Source organism: Canis lupus, chromosome 4, assembly GCF_011100685.1.
Source record: "Canis lupus familiaris isolate Mischka breed German Shepherd chromosome 4, alternate assembly UU_Cfam_GSD_1.0, whole genome shotgun sequence".
Taxonomy (NCBI): Eukaryota; Metazoa; Chordata; class Mammalia; order Carnivora; family Canidae; genus Canis; species Canis lupus.
In genome coordinates this window covers 70,624,632-70,649,411 of record NC_049225.1, presented here as the reverse complement: position 1 = coordinate 70,649,411, position 24,780 = coordinate 70,624,632, and the positions used below count along the sequence as shown (strand labels likewise).

At 37.4% G+C, this 24,780-nt stretch overlaps 2 protein-coding genes across 5 annotated transcripts in view; both read right to left on the bottom strand.

Moving 5' to 3' along the window:
- Positions 1-6,357, bottom strand: part of FYB1 (FYN binding protein 1) — a 150,353-nt gene extending 143,996 nt beyond the window's left edge. The window contains exon 1 of one of the 4 annotated variants that reach the window (XM_038535263.1): positions 6,218-6,357. In XM_038535263.1, the coding sequence (XP_038391191.1) occupies positions 6,218-6,346 (129 nt within the window). In that variant the 5' untranslated portion in view covers positions 6,347-6,357. Of the gene's footprint in view, positions 1-3,399; positions 3,527-6,145 lie in introns of those variants that run through there. The other 3 variants (XM_038535261.1, XM_038535264.1, XM_038535262.1) reach the window with 3 other exon arrangements.
- Positions 6,358-12,311: 5,954 nt separating this feature from the next.
- C9 (complement C9) overlaps positions 12,312-24,780 on the bottom strand; it is a 59,811-nt gene continuing 47,342 nt past the window's right edge. The window contains exons 10-11 of the mRNA XM_038535265.1: positions 18,066-18,294; positions 12,312-13,547 (exon numbers count right to left, since the gene is read on the bottom strand). Coding sequence (XP_038391193.1) covers positions 13,498-13,547; positions 18,066-18,294 — 279 coding nt within the window. The 3' untranslated portion in view covers positions 12,312-13,497. The remainder of the gene's footprint in view (positions 13,548-18,065; positions 18,295-24,780) is intronic.

The window sequence follows — 24,780 nt, the reverse complement described above, 5'->3', positions numbered from 1 at the left end:
ATCTCAAGTAGACTCTGCTGAGTGTGGAGCCCCACAGGGCCGGGAGGGGGGGTGCTCTCTCCCAGGACCCTGGAATCATGACCTGAGCCAAAACCAAGAGTCTGATGCTTAATGCACTGAGCCACCCAGGCACCCCAGAAGTAGCTCTACTTTCAAATGTAAACCAAATAATAGCACTCCCTCCTTTTCTTAGGAGCCTCCAGTGGCTACTTGGGGGATCGAAATAAGATCAAATCCCTTGGCTGCTGCCTATTTCTTAAAACCATTCCTGGCGGGGGATCCCTGGGTGGCTCAGCAGTACGGCATCTGGCTTTGGCCCAGGGCACGATCCTGGAGTCCCGCGATCGAGTCCCATGTCAGGCTTCTGGCATGGAGCCTGCTTCTCCTTCCTTCTGTGTCTCTGCCTCTCTTTGTCCCCCTCTCTCCCTCTCTCTATCACAAATAAAAATAAATAAATAAATCTTAAAAAAAAAAAATCCCTGGCCATTTTGTCTTCTCTTGGTTATCTTCTAGCCATCCTGGTCTTGCTGATCTGAGCTCTCCCCGTCTCACATCTTTTGCACCTGCCATTTCCTCTGCTTGAAGCAGTTCTTAACGCTGTGTTTACCTTGCCTGCCTCATTCTTGCTGTTTGGTGCAGCAGTTCTCCACCCTCGCTGGGCCCCAGCTCCCACCTCAAGGTTTTGATTTAACTGGTCTCAGTTGAGGCCTTGGGAACGTGTATGACTTAGAAGCCGCTCAAGTGATTGTCACATGCAGCCAGTGTTGAGAACCAGTGCTTCAGTGTAAACAGCACTTTATCAGAGACCAGAGCCATAAAGAGGATGCTCCTTTCTATGCTCTATCTCAGCTCCTTATTTATCTCCTTCCTGAGGTCGCTATATCATATTTTACTTGTTCACTCTGATTAGCTTTTGATCTATCACTTCTACCAAACAGTGGTTCTCTGAGTGCCTGGATCAGCAGCACCTGAAAACTCATTAGAAATGCAAAATCTCTGGCCCTAGTCCCTGGCTGAGATGCATATTAATGTTTGAGACCCACCGTACTAGGTAAGGGGAAGCTCTCAGGAGCTTGGACCCCATCTGGATTGCTCCCCCTGCATTCTCGTTCAGACCCCAACATGGCATAGAGGTTCAACAGGCCTTTGTTGAATGATTGAGCAGGTGATAGCACATCTCTTTGGTCAGTGGCTCACATGTCAACGGAAAGTTGGATGAAAGGAGCAAAACAGACAAAAACCCCCAAACCAACTTTTACTCCATTTCTTAAAATCTTCTAAGCTTAGTCACAAAAGATTTTTTCCTCACTCATCATAAACATATAAAAATTGGTACATTATTAGATATCTATTCTTCCTTTTTTTTTCCCCAGAAAATTCAGCAAATTGAAATGTACCTAGAATCACTTGTCATGTAGATGGGTATCATTCTGTTTTTTTTCAATTTTAGGACTGTGAGGTGAACTAATTTGTCTAAGTTTACAGATCAAGTCAATTTCCACAGGGGCTGATGTTTGAGAATGAGAATCCTATTGCCATGTTCTTCTACTTCTAAAATGTGGAATCATGTTATAAAGAACGTGGGCCAACTCCATACCTTTCCTGAGCAGCAATGTGTATAAATGAATATATTGCCTATAATACCATAAAGAAAGAAAAATAAGACACAGTCGAAATGTCTAACCATATGGAAATGATTAAATCGTGGAAAAATGATTCATCATGAAAAATTATATCATAACCCATCTATTATTTGAGATATTTTAAATAAAAAAGCAGGTAAGGAAATGGGTTAAAAAGTAGGACAGCATTAATAGAAAAATCATATTCATAAAATATATTTTAAAGTAAATATATATTTAAATACATTAAAAAATATATCTTAAAATGATGAAGTATTTTAAAATGATGAAATTCTAGAAAGATCTGTACCTACTTCACGATGATCACCCCCAGGTATTGAAACTACAGAAAATGTTTCATTTCTGCATATGTATATTTCTAAGAAATATTCTCTAATACTATGTGTTACTTTTGTAATAGGGAGCTGGTAATCCGAGAAAACATTGCTTATGTATTGTACCAAATACACACTATCCAGTTAAACTTTTTTTTTCTGGTATTATCATCTCATTTCCCCCCAAAAAACCCAAGTAACTCTATAAACATCACTTATTTTTGAAAAAGCTATCAGTAATTAAGGTCAAGCCTTCTTGTAAGAATTTGGGACCTGAAGACCCAGTTGGAAACACTTCCAGGCCAGGTAAGTCCCATCCTGACAGGTGACTGTCTTTCTCCCCCACAGTAGCTGCAGGTAGGATCCATGGGCCCCCATTTCCTCCGTGGCTGTGCATTCTTCCCTGCTAGGACCTGCACCTCTGATTCTCTGTCTTCTCCTCCCTTTCTCCTCTATGGCAAGGTCATTCTCTCTGGCCTCTGTACTTCCTAATTCTGGCTCAAGAGTCTCCTGACTTACAAACACATCCCATGAACCCCTGGTGCTCCAAAGCCCCACTCCATCCCCCCACTGTGTCCCTGCAGGAGTCATCATCTCCATCCCTGTCTTTTCACTATGGGCTGGCAAAGCAAACAATCCCCTTCCTTACAAAGAGAAGGGGTGGCCAAGTGTCCAGTCTTCTGGGCTCTGGGGGGTGAAGGAGGGGCTGCATGGGATAGAAAGTGAGCTCTCCTCTAGACTCTGGGAGCACGAGAACACTCCGTGTATGAGAACACAGGCAATCATTACAGAGAAATAATAGGAAGCCGTAGCAGAATACTCACACTGCAGTTCCGCAACATTACGAGTTAAGCGAGCTGTTACGGTACAATCAGGAACCCAGTCACAATTCTAAGTGTGCTCCAAATGATGACCTTAACTAACTCTGGGAACACAACCTGCCCCTAAGATCTGAACGATTTGGGTTTTGTTTCCTTCTCTGAACTAAAATAATGAAATGCACTTTTAAACAAAAGGGCTCCTTTATAAAATCCACTGTGTTGTCAAATGGCTCACAGTAGCAGCAGTACTGCCCACCCTTTATCATTGGGGTTCTCCTCTGGGATCCCAAACACTTACAGTAGGAAACTTGACTACGTTACTGATTCTGGCACCTTGCTGTCTTAAGAGGCAAAGACAAAGAATGCAGCTTTTCTTTCTGTAAGTCATAGCCCTTCCTCTATTCTGAAGGCTAGAATCAGAAACGGGAAATCCTGAAGCCACAGACTTTCAACTGGCATAACACTCAGCAGCTTTATATGCAAACAGAACAGCGGGTCAAGCAAAAATTCCAAAGGATAGGAGGACGTGGCTGAGAAGCATCCCCACCCCTCTCTGCTCTACGTAGAGAACATGAGATGTTTGCCAGGAGACCAGGGAAAATCATAAAATCTTTTACTTACCATTTTATTGAAAAGAGTGGATGTGCCTGGCACACGGTGACCATGAAGATGCTGTACTGGGGTCAGTGAATGTGCAAGTTGGCTTTGCAGAGTGCACTTCCTTTTTTGAACTGTGTGGTCTGTCCAGCCTTCACACATTGATATGTAAGGTTTATTTGCATGTTATCTCAGCCTTCAGAGCATTTGTATAACTGACTGGGTTTATTAAGTTATTATACTTTAATAAAATGAGAACAGGTGGAGCTTTGAAGTCTGAAAGATGCCATGGGATTTTTAAAGAAGTGTCTGGAGGTTACATTTTGTGTACATGATTATTTTATATAAAATCTATATTTGTGAATCTATCTATGAATGAATGAAGGACACAATTTAAAATGTTAATAGCTGTTGACTTAGGTCAAGGTTTTATTACAAATAATCCTTGTTTTGTACTTTGCTGACTTTTCTATGTTGAGTATTTAGTATTTGTTAAAAACATAACTATAATCTTAAAAAGAACAAAGGGAACATGACAACAGTCCCAAATGTATTTAAATTGTCTCACCAATATTTAAATGGTGGAGGCATCCATAAGCTTATCATAGGATGACATTCGTTTCATCAAAAAAATATAAATTTTATGCCAATCTGGCTTTATATGTTAGGTTATTAACAATTTTTATTAGCATCAGATGCCTCAATCTTTCTGCTGGTAAACTAGATATATTCTTAAAGCATCGTGTTTGATCCCAGATCCCACAATTATCTGTAATACCTGTCTGAACATGTTCTGGTACAAGGATTTATCTCATTTATTTTGAATACATAGCCTGAACTAAAGTAATTTCAAGGGCAAAAGATCAACTTTGTTGCCTCTTGACGAGTAAAGGTAGCTGATTTCTTAGTTTGGGTTGTGAATTTCTAGATCTTCTTATAAGTACTACCATCTAGCAGAGGGGAACCAAACTTTTTCACTTGACGCTGAGCTAATACAAATTACTGCCATGACACTACAAATCCTATATTAAAAAGTTCTATATTAAAAGTTCTATATTAAAAAAGATGTTCCCTATTATTTATTCATTAAAATGAATATGTTTTTCAAAATGAAGATGTGATTAGAAATATGGATAGAATCATTGCCAGGACAAAGCATGAAGACGGAGCAGGGGTGAATTCCAGAGGTGGAAAAGAATCTGATACTGTCTTGAAGCCTGCAGATATTTTAAAGAGGGAATGGTCAGAAATTAGGTGGGTAGTTAGGAATCCGAAATTGCAGTCTCTGGCACATAATGAATACTCAACAAATAAAAGGAGGAGGATGACCAAAGTAAGACAGGTATAGAAAGGCATGCTTTTAGATCTAAAGCATTTGTCAGCAGAAGGCCTTGACGTGGAGACATTCTTTAGCTTAATCAAAATGCCTCTTATCTACTATCTCCTGAAATAGTTTTTTCATAGTGCAGGTATAGTTTAGTGTCTAAAGAAATGGTTTTCAACCTGGTTGCACATTAACATCACCTGGGATGCTTTTAAAAATCCCAGTTTCCAGGCTTTACCCAGACTGTCAAATCAAAATCTCTGGGTTTAAGACACAGTCATCAGTATTTTTTAGTTTTCACAGAAATTCCAAGGTGCAGGTAAGCCTGGTCTCTAGAAGGAGGAGCAGATGACTCCTGCTACCAGATGGTGGACAGATCACTAGGCAAGCTTTGGAGGTAGAAATAATCCTGACGCTCTGACACCATTGACTGCTGAGTTTAACAACACATTTTAACTATGCAGTACGTAACAATTACTTATTCTTGGTCATTCTATGATTTTCTCTCTGTACCAGCAAGTTGGACCAAAATTACACCATGAACAGAAATCTAGCAATTTCCATTAACAATGTAGCTGACTGGATAAGTCTCTGGTTAAGAGAACTTCAAATTTCAATTCGTTTGTTTGAATTCCACTTCAATTTATGCTTATTTCCGAATGAAAATTAAGGTAAGTTTTAGTTGCTACTGACATAAATTCGGCAGTGTGTCAAAAACATATACTTAAGAGAAGTAGTATGATTAAGAAAAAAACAGTAAGGACTCAAGCTCCCAACCCTAATCCATCCTCCACCATTGAGTTTTAATTTTGGAGCATAATCACTTTATTTAAAACCATATATCAAATATCATGTATGTGAGTATATTTCCTGTGAAGTCAGCTAAGTACCTAAGCCCCTAAGAAGGAAGATGAAACAGGAAATGCAATGAAGATGACAGACAATAGAGAGATACCATCTCAAGAAGATAAAGTTCTATTTTTCTGATATGGGCACTGCAATTATTCCTGCTAGCGAAAGGGAGAAGTAGCTCAGCGGATGCAAAAGTCGTTAGAATTCTTTAACTACTTGGGCATGCATTCTCTTTTCCTAAATTTGCATTCTAGAGAATGATTTTTGTTTAGGCAATGGTAAAATGAGTCCGCTACTTTGGTGTTCACCAAAGGTGAAAGCTAGGGGGAGACAGTGAGGCCCCAAGTTGTGGGGTGGATCTCAGAAACCAGCTTCATTTTTTAAAGTCAATTGACAAGAAGATGGAGGAAATAGCACTAATAAAAATTTAGGTAACACTACTTACTGATCATTATTTGAAGATGATTAGCGTAGGGGATTAGAATTACTTATAAACATAATAAACTTAAACTTTAGTATAAAACTTATAAACATAATTTCAGCTTTATAAACCAAATGGTTAACATTTTAGAGAGGAAACACATGATCACTTACTTTATGTGTCCAACACTAATATGCCCGGACAAGACCCCAGAGGTAGGAGAATAGAGGCATGTTTAGTCTCACCTCTTCCAGGAAGCCTTCTCTTCTGTGCACTTGCTCTTCTCCCCCTTTTTCTGAACTGCAGACTGCACCACAAAATGAAGCTCTTTGGTATGTTTGCCTTTTATGGTTCTCCCATTGTATGGGCTGCATTAAGTTTGGCTCGCTAACTATATTTGAAACTCTTCCAGTGTGAATTAATTTGCATACTTCCTTCTGCCATGCTAAGATCCTAGAGCAACTTATTTTTCTAAACTTTTTTTCTTTCCTTTTTTTTTTTTTTTTTGCGCTCATGGGTTCCTTTCAGAATCTGATAAAAAACATTATACGGTTTTGCACACTAATTCTGCATGTGTACAGCCTCCCTTGAAGCCCATTATTTAGGAGAAGCTGTGGAAAAACTCTTGGCAAAAATATTATCAGATACTAGGAGATGGTCACTACATTACTGCTCTTTGAGGATGAAATTAAAACATAGAAATGCTGAGTGACCTCTTGAGATTTCACACTGGAAAAATGGTCAGCTAAAACCTCATTATTTTGTAAACTTGTCTTTTTCAATCAACGTGAATCTGAATGGTGCCAGCAAAGAACAACCCAAACTCACAAAATAGATTCATAGAAATTCAAGGAAATTAGTCTCCCTGTTAGGATAGATATGGAATAGCCAAGTGAAAAGTAGCAGGAAGAAACCAGGATAAGAACAGGCATGTTTAAAAAGGGTGTGCAAGAGGAAATGAGCTGTTCCTTGGTTTGGCTTATTTCTCTTTCACTTTTTGTTTTGAAAACAGAGTGGATTTTCACTCTTGTACTTTATATTTTTGATAAAAGCAGGCTTTAACCCATTCAGAACATCAATGCTCTGGAAGAAATAGCTATTTTTTTAAAAGATTTTATTTATTTATTTTAGAGAGAGAGTGCGTGAGCTGAGAGAGGGACAGAGTGGGAGAGAGAAGGGAAGGGAGAGAATCCCAAGCAAACTCCATGTCCAGTGTGGAGCTCAACACAGGGCTCAATCTCAGCCCCTGAGATTATAACCTGAGCTGAAATCAAGAGTCAGACACTTAACTGACTGAACCACCCAGGCATCCCTCAAAGAAATACCTTACCAATCAACTTTAGTAAAAACTGAGCTCACCTTCCAAACAGGAGGATAGTTCTCATCATATTTCAATAGGATGAGTAAATTGTATTTAAATTTAAGGAAAGCAGAGAAAAATTTTCTTTGCAACTTAAACCCAACCCCAGGCAAACATTTACTGATCTCTAAAAAGAACTGCTGAAACAGGACACTGGAGAAATAATCTAAACTTTATTTAAGGGGTCTTTTATCAAACCAACTAGCTTGGAAAGCAAAGAGACCAAGAACAAAGCTTCTAGAATTCTGTTGTATATTAATTTATTTATTACTTTCTTTTGCTCTTTTGGTTATAATTTTTATCTTCCTCTCTCTTGGGTTTAAGGGGGCTTGTAAGGGTCTGCAGAGTCTCTTGAATCCTGCTCTTTTCTACTCATGGCTCTCACTGTTGTCACTTACTAGATCTCCAAGACAAGGACATTTAACTGACATCATCAAAATACATACTCTCATGGGTTGGTCATTGGGCTTAACAATTTGTTAATAAAAATTTGTATTTTAACAAATAAAAGATCATACATGAAAAATCTATTTCTGCTTTTATCTTTCCTCATTCATTCATTCATTCATGCATTCATTCCCAGTTCCCTTCCCAAAAGTAAGGTTAGGCCAGAAAGAATGGAAAATAAATAGACGTGTCTCAGGATCTTGTAGACTCAGAGAAGATGACAAAGGGAAAAATGGATCTCTCCACCATTCCTTGAATTCTTATTCTTTCCCGCTGTCAATTAATTGCAGGTATGAATATACTCATTTCCTAGTTTGTTGTCTCTTTAATTTAAAGATAGGAATATTTCTATTTCAGTATAGGATAAATATTGGTGAAGACTTACATTCTTTCCTTTCTTTTTAAAACATACCTAATTGCAAATCTTTGCCAAAAAAATAGGCAAGAAGCTTACCTAAATATAAAATTATCTATGACCTAAAATAAAATTAGCCATACCTGAGTATAACCAGGTGACAAATTTCTTTTGTTCAGAAGAATACAAATGTTGCTATTTTAAATTCTATAGTACCTTTTGGAACTCAATACTACTACTTAGTTATGCTATTAGGAGGACTTGTAAGAATCTATAATGTAGCTTTGAAATACATTTATTAGAACATAATTTGTGAAATGATTCAATGTCATCTTGACCTTCTTGTATGTTTGTTTGTTTTTTTGTAGTCTCTTCTAGGCTGACTGATTGCAGTAGGCTAGCACATGAATAAAAAGTATCATTAATCAATACATGATACTGGGAAAACTGGATATCCATGATGCAAAAGAATGAAGCTGGAGCCTTACCTTATACAATATAGAAAATTAGCTCAAAATGATAAAAAACCTAAACATAAGAGCTAATATAACTGTAGACTCCTGGGGTACCTGGGTGGCTGTTGAGCATGTGCCTTCGGCTCAGGTCATGATCCTGGGGTCCTGGGCTCAAGTCCTGCATCAGGCTCCCCATGGGGAGCCTGCTTCTTCCTCTGCCTATGACTCCTCTGCCTATGTCTCTGCTTCTCTCTCTGTGTCTCTCATGAATAAATAAAGAAAAATCTTCAAAAAAACCTGTAAGATTCCTGGAATAAAACACAAGGGAGAAGCTTCATCACAAAGTTGGATCAAATGACTTCTTGGATATGACACCACAAGCACAGGAAACAGAAGAAAAAATAGGTAAATTAGATTTCATCAACATGAAAAACTCTTGTGCATCAAAGAATGCTATCAATAGGGTAAAAAGGAGGGATCCCTGGGTGGTACAGCGGTTTGGTGCCTGCCTTTGGCCCAGGGCGCGATCCTGGGGACCCAGGATCGAATCCCACATCAGGTTCCCTGCATGGAGCCTGCTTCTCCCTCTGCCTATGTCTCTGCCTCTCTCTCTGTGATGACTATCATAAATAAATAAAATTAAAAAAAAATGTATATTTAAAAAAAATAGGGTAAAAAGGCAACCCCAGAATCAGAGAAAATATTTGTAAGTTGTATATATGAAAGGGAATTAATATCTAAAATATATAAGGAATTTCCATAAACTCAACTACCTGATCAAAAAATAGTCAAAGGACGTGAGTAGATATTTCTCCAAAGAAGACATACAAAAGGCCAAAAAGGACATGCAAGGATGCTCAACATCACTCATCATTAGGGAAATGTAAATCAAAACCATCTAGAGATACCACTTTTGTATCCATTAGGATGGCTATTATTAAAAAACCTAGAAACTAACGAGTGTTAACCAGGCTGTGGGGAAATTAGAGCCCTTGCACATTGCTGATAGGAATATAAAATGGTGCGACTGTTAAGGAAAACAGTATTGTGGTTCCTTAAAAAATTAAACATAGGGACATCTGCATGGCTTAGTGGTTAAATGCTTGCCTTCGGCTCAGGGTGTGATCCTGGAGACCAGGGATCGAGTCCCACATTGGGCTCCCTGCATGGAGCCTGCTTCTCCCTCTGCCTGTGTCTCTGCCTCTCTCTCTCTTTCTGTGTCTCTCATGAATAAATAAATAAAATCTTAAAAATCTTTTAAAAAATTAAACATAGATTTAGCTTATTATCCCATAACTCCACTTCTGGGTATATGCCCCAAAAAAGTGAAAGCAGATTCAAAGAGATATTTGTACACTCATGTTCATTTATATATATAAATGATAGCCCCAAAGTAGAAGCAAACCAAGTGTCCAGCAACAGAGAAATGGACAAACAAAATGTGATATATGTATCATAAATATATAAATGTAGCATTAATACATATATTTCATTGCTTTTTAAGGCTGAAAACATTCTATATTGTATACAGGGAAATTCTGATATATGCTGGAAGATATTCCCTAAGTGAAATAGATGTGAAAGGACAAATGTCAAATTCAGAGACAGAAATTAGAATAGTAGTTATCAGGGCTGGGGATGTAGGAAATGGAGAGTTATTGCTTATTAGGTGCAGAGTTTCAGTTTGGTATGATGATAAAGTTCTGCAGATGGGTAGTAGTGATTGTTGCACAACAATATAAATATACTTAATGCCACTGAACTGTACACTTAAAAATGGTTAAAATAGGGGACCTGGGGTTGCTCAGAAAGTTAAGTATCTGCCTCTTGATTTTGGTTCAGGTCATGATCTCAGGGTTGTGGGATCAAGCCCTGTGTTTGGCTCTGTCCTCACTGGAGAGTCTGCTTGAGATACTCTCTCCCTCTCTCTCTCTGCCAGTCTCCTGCTCCTTCTCTACAAAAAAATTTTGTTAAAATGGTATATTGCTACAATAAAAAAAAAAAACTCCTCAAAAAAAAATCACTGAGACCACTAATTATTTAGAGGAAAGTACTAACTCATTCTGCCATAAAACATTATTCTCAGCTTTCAGATTTACTCATTTTGACTTTTTAAGTGTCACTAATGTTAGAGTCACATTCAGAAGGATTTACATCAATAGCCTTGCATAATAACCATGTTTATTGTTTGTTTACAAAGGCCAAAGTCATTAAATGCATTATTTCAATAAATCAACACAAAATCCTATGAAGTGAACATTATCACCCCTAGGGTATCCTAGAGCTTGGGGGTTTAGTAACTTGTCTCTTGTTAAAAAGTACATCACTTCCTTCTCTTGAACCACTTCACTGCTCTTAGCATGGTCGTGGCTAACGAACCCGAGGTGGGAGTAGAGAGGTTGAGGGGAGTTGGAGGTGAGCAGAGTGATAGATGTTTGTCCTGTGAATTCATTACATATGTGTGCTTGTGTGTGATTGAGAGAGAGAATACTTTTGTTTCTTTCAAAATAAACCTAAGTTAAGCCTAGCCTCTTATCCACCATTTAGGATTATTTTTATAAATAACTATTGGGAAACGACCTCAAGGGTGTTATTGTGGGCTGTTGCATGCAGTGTCCCCTGTGTACACAGTCAAAGGGCCCTGGGGAGATAGTGGTGTAAAGCCAGGGGAAGGATGTTGATCCACACCTCAAACATTCATTAGTTGCCCCATATACGTTGCTATCTACCAGGCGAACAATAGAAGGAATAAGCTACCTGAGTTTTGAATGTAAAAAGGGAAAAATGTAAAACCATAGTGATTCTCCAAAGCTGCTTTTCCCATTAGGCCCAAGAGAATATGAATGCCCATCCAGCTCCTCTGGGTCCTCTTAATAAGGCTAGGTTTCAGGGGAATCATCAGAATGTATGCCTGAGACAGAGGACTATTTTCCCCAATTGTTTCTTCCCTTGAGTTTGTGGAGTGCCCCTCAGAGGGCATGTGGGGTGGGGATACCCTGAGCCCCATCTGCCTGCACTGAGCTCCACCTTTCCTTCTCAGGAGTCTGCTTTCTCACAACCACAGGCCAAGCTGAGCCATGTAAGGCCCAGCAGCCAGAAGGTCCTCATCTCTCCCAATTTCTCCTGATTCTTCCTCAGTGTAGGTTTAGAGGCGTTCTCCCAGGGGCGGAGTCCTGTTGGGCCGTTTCTGGTGTCTCAATGGTGCACCCTGCTGGAAAGGCTCTACCAGCTATGTCACGATTGAAGGGAAGTTCGTTGGAAGATCTTGAGGTAACCAGTGCATCTGCACGGTTCCCCTCCACTTCCAGTAAAAGGGACTCTGACAAATCATTAAGCTGACCCTAGGGAGTCCAGTTGAGGCTCAGCTCTTTTCTTGTTTGACATTTATAATTCAAAAGAGTGCAAGGCATTCTCAGTATTTACTCTGATAACTCCCCTTAGTCCAGATGCTCTACAGCAGAAACTCTCTTAACAGTGCGTTATCTGAGCTGTGTTCAGTATTTGCATGCATTTAACAGACCCAAATTCTTTTTGATTCGCCTAGGTTTCTGGGGGCAGGGAACAGGAATTCTTTTAGGCTCCCAAGGCTATTTTCATATCCAAGGGACCAGGCCAGCACTTCTATTTTTAGAGCTCCATCCCTATCACATGTAACATATGAAAATGCATCCCATATCCAATAACCCTTTCCTTTGTTGCTTAGAAAAAGAACTTGAAAAATATTGTTAAAAATTGTGCTTTTAATTTTTTTGCGAATAAATAATTTACTGTGATCTTTCAGTAATTGTGTGCATTCTGAATTTGTGTGAAGTGAGGAAAAACTAACACATTTATTTATAAATGAAGGAAATGTTTATTAACAATACCAATTAATGGAGTTGATATGATCATATTATTCATGTTTATTAAACATTTATTAATTTTGATTTTGCATTTTTTCTTTTGTATTTTGAGGGTTGTTTTTAGGGGAAGTCTCAGACCTTTTCAAAAGCTTTGAAGCCTTAAGTACCACTCTATTTAACATATAAAATCATACAGTCAGCTCTCTTGATGACTTTCTTATGTGGGTAGCCTTACCTCATACAATTCATTAAGTTGAGTATTAAGCTGGACCATATGAAATTGTTGGTTATTTGTTTTTTGTGTGTTTGTTGTCTTTCTTCTTTCTTTCTTTCTTTCTTTCTTTCTTTCTTTCTTTCTTTCTTTCTTTCTTTCTTCTTTCTTTCTTTCTTTCTTTCTTTCTTCTTTCTTTCTTCTTTCTTTCTTTCTTTCTTTCTTTCTTTCTTTCTTTCTTTCTTCTTTCTTTTTGTAAAATATGTTTGGATAGGGACATTTTGCATGATTTAACCTAATTGTTTTGGTTACAAATATAATACTTTCTTCCCTTGGAAACATAGAGTTAAACTGGAGAGCTAAGACTAACAAGAGCAGCATGCTCTGCATGGGGTTGGCACTCAGTAGGTATTTGCTCAGTGAATGAATGCAGGTACTGATGAATGACCCAACAAGAAGCAATGACATACACAAGAATGAAATTGCATGTCATGGACTTGGATAATGGACCTGGTGGAACATATTAATCATACAAAGTACTTTGGCAATTACTTTTAAAGCCAACACTATCTTTTTAATTTTGTTTGTTAGCCAGAGACTGGCATTGACTGTGGGAGAAAGTAATCTTCATAGTTCACTGCTGACTGCTCATTCAGGGATAAAAAATGGAAACACCATAGGAGTTTAAGGAGGAAAAGAAGCGTTGTGGGTTGGAGAGAGATTTCAGAGGTCAATTGGATGTTCATGTTGTTTTCCATTTGGCAGCAAGAACTATCTTCAAGGGTAGGATCCTTAATTGCAAAGTCCCGGTTTTTACTTTTGTTTGATCCCGGAGAAGTCAATAGGTTTATTTGTTTATTTTGTTGTAGTTGTTGTTCTTTTTATTTTTTGTTTGGCTGGTAAACCTAGAGAAAACAAAGGATTATCATATCATGATTAATAGGACTTCAACTTTGGGTTCATCCATCCATCCATCCATCTATTTATTTATCTCCTTATCCTGTTGCACCCCAGTGTGCCAGATGCTGTCTAGATGCTGGGTATAAAACAGGGTGCAAGATAGTAGACACATTACGAACTAGAGGGATCTTCAGCTTGTGTAGAAAGATGAAATATTATTAGTTCTGGAAGAGCAAAGGGAAAAGTGCTCAGAAAGTGTAGACAGAATCGATTCTTGGAGAAATTGGAGATTTCAGTGAAGAGATGTTAATTATTCTGGGTCCAGAAGGAAGGTTTTTCCACTCTTTGCATAACCAGAGAATTAAGAAGGAGGAGGAGGAGGAAGAGGAAAGGAGGAGCAAGAGGAGAAGAGGAAGAGGAAGAAGAGGAAGAAGAAAAGGAAAAAAAGAATCATGCTCCAGGAAGGATCCACCACAAAGGTTCTGGTTTAACTGGCGTGGATGGACATCTGTTTTGTTTTTGTTTTTGGTTTTTCTAAAAAAGCTAGCCAGGTAAATCTAGTGAGCATTAAGCTGAGAAACCTTGGTGTGGGAGAAGAAAACACACAAGGGGAATAAAAAAAAAAAGGGAGGTTAGTTTGGTTGAGGGAGGAGAAAGTTGGAGAGCATTCTACTTGAAGTAAATAGTACGTTAAAGAAAGGTGATGTTTAAGATTTAAGATTTTCAATCTCATGATTTAAATAAGGTGCTGGAACTGAATATTTTGTCGAAAATGGGATATCAGGAAGAGACTCCTCAAGAGAAAGATTCAGCAAGAAAGACTTCATCAAGGAGCTGGTGGACCAATCTGGGTTAGTTGCGAAAGGTCAACCAGAAGACACTAGCTTCCTTAAAACTATTATGTATATAGATGGTGAACTTGATCTTCATTATTCATCAAACACAAAATGTGGAAACTGAACCAAGACATTTACATAAAAAACTGGTGCAAAATAAATGAAAACAACAGGACCTCACAAGAAACAAATTAACCCTAAGAATACTAAGAGTAACAGGATTCCCACAGGAAACTACACTGAGGATTAAACATATAATAAGAAATACCAGTTTGAAAAGAATGCCATGAAAATGAGTTAGTACACTTAACAGACAAATCAATTGCAGTGCAGAAACTATATATTCTGGAGCAGTTTAAGAGATGCTCCCAAATGAATATGTTTAACATCTTCAAAGAGATAAAAGCAGGAAAATAATACAGGAGGCCAGGATTAATTAAAAATAGATTAAGGTCTTGAACATAAGATCTGAAACCATAAAGCTCTTGGAAGGAAACATAGGTAGTAAACTCCTTGACCCAGGTCTTAGCAATGACTTTTTGAATCTGACACCAAAAGCAAAAGCAACAAAAGCAAAAATAAACAGGTGGGACTACATGAAACTAAAAAGTTTCTGCATGGCAAAGGAAATCATCAACAAAATGAAAAGACAACCTACTGAACGAACAAAATATTTGCAAACCATATATCTGATAAGCAGCTAATATAGAGAATATATAAAGAATTCCTACAACTCAATAGCAAAAAAATAATTTGATTAAAGAATGGGCGGAAGATCTGAATAGACATTTCTCCAGAAAAGAGACATATAGATGGCCAATAGGTACATGAAAATGCTCAGCATCACTAATCATCAGAGAAATGCAAATCACAACCACAAAGAGCTATCTATCACCTCCCACCTGTTAGAATGGCTATTATCAAAAAGATAAGAAATAACAAGTGCTAGTGAGGATGTGACAAGAAATAACAAGTGTTAGTGAACCCGTGTGCACTCTTGGTGGGAATGTAAATTGGTCCAGCTGCTCTGGAAAATATCATGGAGGCTCCTAAAAAAATTAAAAATAGAACTACTATATGATCCTCCAATTCCACTTCTTGGTATTTATCTGAAGAAAATTAAAACATTAACTCAAAAAGATACATGCGCCCCTATGTTTACTGCAGCATTTTTTACAATAGCCAAGACATGGAAGCTACCTAAGTGTCCATCAATGGATAAATGGATAAAGAACGTGTGGTATATATACACAATGGAATATTCAGTCACAAAAAAGAAGGACATCTTTGGACCTTGAGAGCATCATAGTAAATGAAATAAGTCATACAGAGAAAGAGAAATACTATATGATCTATTTTATTGTATTTTATTTTATTTTATTTTTTTATATGATCTCTTTTATATGTGGAATCTGAAAAGTAGAAAAACAAACAAAACATAAAACTCATAGGTACAGAGAATAGATTGGTGGTTGTGAGAGGTGGGGTGAGAGAAATGGGGAACTCTTTGTTTTGGTTTAAATAAATTGAATAAGTAATAATAAATAAATAATAAAGAAAGATCTTAAGATTTAAGTGCTAAAAGCCAGATCAGCGTATGGATCAATGTATATACTTTACTACCATTGGGCAAAGAACAAAAATGGGGAAAGAAAAATCTCTCTCTCTCTTTTCTCTCTCTCTTTATCTATCTATCTATCTATCTATCTATCTATCTATCTATCTATCTATCTATCTATCATCTATCATCTATCTATCTATCATCTATCTAAATATATATACGTGTACATTTCTTATTTGCTTGCATAGAAAAAAGATGTAGAAATAGGCATCAATGATAATAATGCCAAATAGTTTTTGAACACTTTCCCCAAATTCAAGTCCTTTGTTAGTCTTTTACATGTGCTATCTTACTGTGAATCCATGAGTCTCAAGCACCTTCTGTGCCCACAGTCTAGTTTTTGTTTTTAATTAAAGCAAACACATAAAGGTCATATTTTAGGTAAATTGACCCTGCTCCTGTGGCCATATCCATTTGGAACAGAAATCTGCACCTTGGCAAAAGTCCACTGTCTACAGAACAGACATAAGGAGGACCAGGAGTTTATGCTATCATTAGAAACTCATCCTGTTTTAGGAACACTATGTATTGGATAATGGAATAAAACTCAATTGATCCAATCAGATTCTAACAGCATGCCCTTGGAAACAGACTCTGAGAATCTGAGTTTGTATGCCTCATATTTATTAGTGTGTGTTCTTTGGGGAAAAAATCTGTTAGGAGTGTGGAAAGCAAAATTAGGAATAAGGGGAAGTTCAATTGTAACGCTCTTGCAACTGAAGCTTCACCAAATCACGTGGGGAGCTCTGAAGCTGGAGGGTGCTTCAGAGTTGTCCCACCTGAGGCAAGAGGACTGCCTTATCAAATACCAACCAATGGACTAGTCATCAGATAGGAGCCTCCCTCAGGTCGGGGAGCATAACCTTGGGCATGGTCGCTTCCTTGTTACAGGGCAATTGCTAAAGAGAATTGAAATGTGTGAAATGTCAGCCATTAACCGTCAGGGGGTAATCCTCCTAGGAGGTGGGGGGATGGGCGCTTGAAGGTCCTGAAGGGACACCTGTGCTGTCTACCATGACATCCTCTACAGAGTCTTCGGGAATTTTGAATGCAGGAAGCACTGAAAAAACATAGAAGCAGCAGAAGCAGACAGGAGAAATACACTGAGAAAGTGATAAAGAGTCATAAAAGTGGTAGCGTCACTACAGCATTAATGACAAGGTAATTTGGTTGTTACAAGGGTTTTTGGACATTTCGAGGAGGCTTTTGTATCTTCAACAATGATAAATGATATTTCAGATTTTCATAAACACCAACTGTAATTATGGAGACAGTTATATTCTCCTTATCTGTTTCCTGCGATCTGAAAAAACAAAACTAAAAGACGTAGATCTTAGGGATTCAACTGTGAAGTGCATCTTATTCAAGGGTATTTATAAGAACATGTGAAGAAAACTTCTCTGGAAAAAAAAAGAAAACTCTGGAATATACAAGAATATTTTTAGAGAGATTAAGAATTTTGATTATTTGCTTAAAAAATTATAGTTGACCCCTGAATAACATGGGGGCTTAGGGACACTGATCCCCACACAATTGTAAGTATGTGCACTACTTTTGACTCCCCCAAAACTTAACTCCTCATAGCCTACTATTGCCTAGAAGCTTACTGAGAATATAAATATAGTTGATTAACACTAGTTAACACTAGTTAGTTAATCAACTAACACATATGTTGTATGTCTTATATATAGTGTATTCTTACAATAAAGTAAGCTAGAGAAAAGAAAATGTTATTAAGAAAATCATAAGGGAAATACATTTCTAATACTGTGCTGTAAAAAAAACCCATATACATGGACCCATGGAGTTCCAACTTCTGTTGTTCAGGGGTCAGTCATTACAATTAAATTTTTTTTTCACATTTCTGTTTAAATGCAGATGCGGAAGATGTAAAATTGCATGCTCGATGACACATAAAGTCTGATTTGTCCATTTTCATTATCCATTCAGTTTTTATCTTCTGTTTATGTGGAAAATCTAGAAGTTTCATACAAATTAATTTAAGAGCTAATTTTCAAAATAAATCACCTCAAAACTTTGTCCCTAATGATGTAAGTTGTTCTCACCTTTAGAAATTTTTCGTTTACTGGTTTCGCAGGCAATGCCCGTAAATTCGATTGGGCAGGAACACAGACATTCTCCCTCTAGCAGAATTATGGTACCTCCATTTTTGCACTGGTCGCATTTTCTCACACTGAATTCATTGATGTAATCTTCAATGGCACTTTCCAAATTTTGTTTCTTTAGGTGTGCATCTTTTATTTGCACTGGAATCAGATTATATATAGGAGATAGCTACAAGAAAGTAAAACATTTAACTTTAGGACTTTTTCTACTGATGGAGTTTGTGTAATACCATTCACTGAATTATCTATGAATTCATGAATTCAACGAAGGCTTATTTAGTGATTGTTATTGGTAGATATGATGTTAGCTTTTAAGACTATAGTGGTGACCCAAACTAGGCATGATCTCTGTGATCACGGAGATCACATTATAGAGATAAGAAAACTGATATTAAAATAATTTTATAGATAAATGGAAACTATGGTAGGTGCTATATGGGATGGGTACATGTATTTTTAAAATGCACAATCATGGATTTAAATGTTTTGCAGGATCATATATCGACATTATTTTGAGAATTATTTTTGCTGCCTTTTTTCACTCCTCTCTTCCAGCAGGTATCCAGGTGCTCACTGTCTCTCATTAAAGTAGAGGTTTGTGTGCAAGACCAAGATCTTAGAAAGTGTCTAAAAGCAAATTCTTTTTTTAAAAAGATTTTATTTATTTGAGAGAGAGATACAGAGAGCAAGAGAAGGAGCACAAGAGGGTGGGGAGAGCAGAGGGAGAGGGACAAGCAGACTCCCTGCTGAGCAGAGAGCCCAAAGAAGCTGAGCTTGATCCCAGGACCCCGGGATCATGACCTGAGCTGAAGACTGAGCCACCAGGTGCTCCAAGGAAAATTCTTTACTGCCTTCCTCCCCCACCCCCTTAAAGCATGGATTTATTAAGAAATTTTTGCAGGAAAGAGTGTGAGAATCCCACTGAGGAAGGAGATTCCTCCAGCCTTGGTATGTCCCTCAAGTAGCACGAAACCCTACCTAGATCTCTGGCAGCTATTTTGGGAGGTAGCAGGAACTATGGAGTGCCCCGAGGGAAGTTAGGTCCATATCTGGCACCAAGGATTCAGTTCTGTCAAGGACTCCCATGCACAATCTTGACCTCAAGTGAACATGTGAGTTTGAACAATGAGGTTACCATCACCACAGTGAACTAAATGTTTACATATATTAAATTCCCAGCTTCCCAACAGACACATCAGGGTTCTTGTATTAATTTGGGCAACAAGGACAGGCCTCCCTGAACCCAATCCAATAAATGAATGAAGGCTGAATTTTCCAGCAGTATGGAGGGATGGGATCTCAATGCCAGATTTAATTAGGCTTACAGAAAATGAAACAAAATGATTTATTCTACACACTTAAATTCCTAGAGTAAGACACATAGCTCCCACAACTGATGCAGGAAAGCTTGGGAAAAACTTTCCTGAGAATATAACCCTTAAGCTGAGACTTGAGGGTTTGACGGTGCTGGGCCATAAAGAAGAATATTCTAGTCATACAGAAATCAAACAGTTCCTACGGTGGAGAAACCACAATATATATTGATAGTGTGCATCATATGTCTCTATAAGCAAATTCAATTGCGTGACTCTAAAGAGCCACTTGAGTAAATAAATCATTAGAAATCGAGGCCCTGTAGTGGCATAGCACTTTGAAACAGGAGGCCACAAAATTTAAAAGAAATTGGAATCCAAAGGCTCAAGAAAGAGGAGATAAAAAAAATACCACAAATTCCCATGAGAGAGTGATGATGGATTAAATAATGTCAACTGATTTTTCTATTTTCCTCTGATGACAACGACAAAAGCTGAACAAATAAAACCAAAATTAAAGATCTGCTTGAAGGCCCTGGAGAACTAATGAGGTAATACTTAGTGGGTAAAGATCTGGGAGGAGGTGGAAATGCAGTGAGGTGAGCTTCGTGTTTTTGGACCATAGTGCCCTTGACATGTTTCCTAATTTGAGAACAGGCAGCAGAGGGGCTGAGGTAAAAGAGCATGTTACTGGGCTGGGGGAAAATTCAGGGATGGCGAAGGAAAATAAGCCATGCTTTGGGTTGGGATCCAAAGGACTACAGCCCAGAAGTAAGAGGGTATTGTAAGTGGGGCAGCTCTGGCAAAGACTGTGGTGTGGTTTGCGTTAGGATAATCTTGGGAGTGCCTGGGTAGCTCAGTCAGTTAAGCATCTGACTCTTGATTTTGGCTTAGGTCATGATCTCAGGGTGGTGAGTTCAAGCCCCTCATTGGACTTTACGCTGGGTGTGGAGCCTACTTAAAAACTAAAAATAAAAAAACCCTCCAATAATCTTGATTCATTGTAACCCCAGCTTTCCAGATGTAAATATGTATTTCCTTTGGAGGAAAATAAAATCATTTCAGGCCTCCAGCTACTCCTAGAATGATTTTAAAGTATAGTATCCAACCTCCAATAAAAATAACTAGGTACACAAAGAAATAAGGCAACATGAATGAGAACCAGTAGGAATACTAGACACTAGAAGCAGAGCTGTGAGGATGCCAAGATTTGAGTGACCCGACTTTTAAAGAACTAAATTTGGTGCCTTGGTGGCTCAGTCGGTTAAGTGTTTGGCTTTGGCTCAGATCATGATCTCAGGGTACTGGGATTGAGCCCCCAAGTTGGGCTTCCTGCCCAGCAGGGAGTCTGCTTCTCCCTCTCCCTCTGTTCCTGCCCTCTGCTCATGCTCCCTTTCTTTCTCTCTCACAAATAAAGAAAGAAAAAATCTTTTTGAAAAGAAGAATGACATTTACATGAGCAGGGGGATAAAAGAAGAAATCAACAATTTTAGCAGAAAACTGGAAATTATTTCTTAAAGCAGAGGATTTGGAAAAAAGTAAATAAATAGAACTATTATAATTTGATATTATAATATTCCAGTTAATGGCCTAGTTACATAGAAGCTATAATAAAACTAAAGCAAATTTAATGAATTGGAATATAGGCCGAAAGAAAATATTCACAATGAAACATAAAGAAATAAAAGATTGGAAAATACAGGATGAGGGTAGAAAGCATAAAAGACAGAGAAAGTGAATGATTCATATAATTTAAGTCCCAGAAGGAGACAATATTTAAGAGGCAATATTTGAAGAGCTAATGGCTGAGAATAAAACAAACCTGTGAAAGACAAGGTACCCCAGTAATGAGGTTGCAATTTTTTTCTTTTTATGCCCTGGCATATCAGAGTAAAATTGCTAAAACAAAGGCAATTTAAGATTTTATTTTTAAGTCATCTCTCCTCCTGACATAGGGCTCAAACCCACAACCCTGACATCAAATGTCACATGCTCCACCGACTGAGCCAGCCAGGTACCACAAATCTTAAAATCATCTTAGTGAAAAGCCAAGTTGACTCGCATATTTTATTTTAATAGAAACAATAAAAAATGTAAACTGTTCTAGGACAATGAAATATTCAGAGGAGATTTTTAAAAAGATGATCTGGAAACTTCTACCACTCTCAAAAAAAAAAAAAAAAGAAATCTAAATTGATTGTAGATCAAAAAAGTAAAAGCAAAGCAATAAAGATTCTGGAAGATAATATATAGGAAAGCATCCTCAAGACCTTGAAGTGGGGAAAGATTTTAAATAGGACACAACAGCACTAACTATAATGAAAAGAAATACATATGTGACTACATCAAAATTGTTTTTAAAAATCAACATTATAATTCCTGACATGATGTACTGAGAAGGACATAACATCATTTCTGTGGTATTCTTGCCAAAATGCATAACCTCAATCTTCTCTAAGCCTAAATTGAGAGAAACTTGACAATATAGCTAACACTCATCAAAACATGTCAAGGTCATGAAAGACAAGAAAAGTCTGAGAAACTGTCCCAGGATGGAGGAGACTAAGGGGACATGACAACGAATTGCAATGTGGGATTTTGACTGGATCATGGAATGGAGAAAGGATATTAGAGGAAAAACTGGTGAAATTTGAACAGGTCTATGGGTTAGACCATGTTAATTTTCTGATTTTGATGAACTGTACGATGGTTATGTAAGTTGTTAGCGTTAGAGGCTGCTGGTTATAGGGTGAATGTGAACTCGATGCTATTTTTGTAGTTTTGCTCTCTGTACTGTTTATGCATTTTTACAGTAAGTCTAAAATTATTTCAAAAGAAAAAGCCAGAGAACATCTGTTATAAAAAAAAAAAATCCAAAAGCATGGAAGTCCTCAAGTGAAAGAGAACAATTATAATACTTTTAAGTGAGAATAGGGTCATATCCAGAATATACCAAGAACTTCTACAGTCCACACAATTGTCTACAGATTTATACTTTATGATTTAGCATAAAATATTTAGATTTCAACAATGGTATATTTATTTGGAAGAAAGTAACCTCTTACCGACTTTGCCACATTGGCACGGACAACATAAGCATGTGGTGGAGTTATTTTGATTTTTGGGAAAAGAAATTCATCTTGTTTTACCCATCAAAGGAAAGTCAAGGCCAGATAATCTAAGATACAGGAATAGAGGGTCATGGAGAAACTACAGTGTGGATGAAATGCACAGACATTGTTCCAAGAGATAAAAACGAAGGTCATGCAGTGACAACAGTCTCAGAGGAGCCTCAAGCCCTGGAGGTGATCCCACAAGAAAACAAGGCACGATTAAAACGATTAAAACGTACTTTGTGAAGTGTTCCTGAAGAGCCACACCTTTTTCTGATGAACTTTGGCTCTCTGCTAATGAAGAAAAGAGTTCTAGTTTTTCTCCTATCCTAGCTAACTCCATCTTTCTGCCATTCGTAGATGTATTTTCAGTGGATGTAATCTGTCACAAAACTTGACAACATACAAGTACATTGAAATATAGTTTAATATGAGGTACACTGAGGTTTCTAACGGGCTTCCAAACTAATTAATCTAGGTGCTAAGTGTAGTTTGTTGTTAGAAGGAGTGTTATTTTCATCCCTGTACAAGAGAATTTAGAATGATTTTTTGCTTTATCTTTTTAACTGTAATGACTACAGCACAAAGCACTGGTACTACAGCTCTTTAAAATACTATGCTTTTTAATATCTGGTGCATCGCTGCTAAGAGTTGCATAATATAACAAAAATGGTAGGCAAATAGTTCATTATTACTCAAGTTGCTCCAGAAAGAGCTTAATATAGCCTGACATGTGGGTGCATATGATTAGTTGAGGGAAAAACAAGAAAGGGGGAATAGAGGGTGGGAAAGGCAAGACAAGGCAAAACCAACACAAAATTTATGCTAGAAGGACCCACCCATTGACTTGAGCTTGGCCACAAATTTGAGTATATTTTCTAGTACACTGAGTAAGACGGCTAAATTTAATGATCACATACATTTAAGAAATATTTACACAATTCCCAAGAGAAACAAAATGATCCTTAAAACTGAGATTAAAGAGTAATATCTCCCATGAGTTCTCATGAAGGAGACATCGTATTACAAAACATCCTTCCAGTAAATAAAGCAGTGGGTTATATAACTTTGTTTTTTATAGTGCCAAAACAAAACTTTACAGGAAGCCAATTTGCTCTATGCGAGCTATACTGATCTCTGCTGCTTTGAGCTAGAGGAAATAACACACTTTAGATCTCTCAGGCAATTACGAATAAACGTAATTTCCTCAGCTGACATTTTTATAACTAGTTTGTAGCAGTAAGCTTAAGAAGAAACCAAAGTTCAGCTATTCTGTTGAGATAAAATGTAGAAATGTTGTATTAACATTCGGGCAAGCTGAAAATAGAATTAATATACTTCCATGAAAACTGAAGCTCTGACAAAACTTAATCCGAAGGCGAGGTACATAAAGAAGGGTGGAGGAAAAATTCTTGGGCTGAGTTAGTGCATTCCTCAAGAAGGTTGGGGTCTGCTGAAGCACACAGGCAAAGAGAATTAGAGCCACAAGGTTCTGCTTAATAGAGCATGGCCTTAGTTACTTTATGTTTTTATTAAATTTTTTCCATAGTTACTTTAACATGGAAACCTATGCTATGCTATGTTGTGTTATGTTATATATAACTAAGTATTTTACTTAGAAAAATCTCTGTAAGATTCTTTAGAGTAATATAACTTCCTAGTGTTTCCTCCAAGAAAAACTTTGTAAGATGAATACCTTGGTAATTGATTTAATTTGCTCAGATTAAACATAAATCATAGTTTAGTGTAGGGGGGTGTGGAGAGGTTTTGTCAATTCTTTAAACAATTAAATAGAAGTGGCAATTATTTTAATATGAAGACCATCCTTGGTGTTTGAACATGTCATCCATAGACAATAGAATGCTTCAGCTTATCAAAGAATTAATTAGTGATTGTAGAGTGTTTAATTGCCTCACAGAATAGCTTCTAAACCAGAAAAACAGTTCTACTGGATTTATAAAATCAAAATTACTTGAAATCTATTTTAAGGTAAAACCACAGTATATATTATATCTCTTTAGGGATTTAAAAGCCACACACAATCAATAAAACACATAGTATTTTACTAATTTCTGCACTTTATCTACAAGAAGATATATTTTTAAAAGTGATTTCTGGGTGACTTACTATAGCTGTCATTTTCTTAGGTAGAAGAGTCATATGAAAAGTCCAGGCCTCCAATATATAAGAAAGAAACGTATACAGGTACTTGGAATGCCTAATAATTTA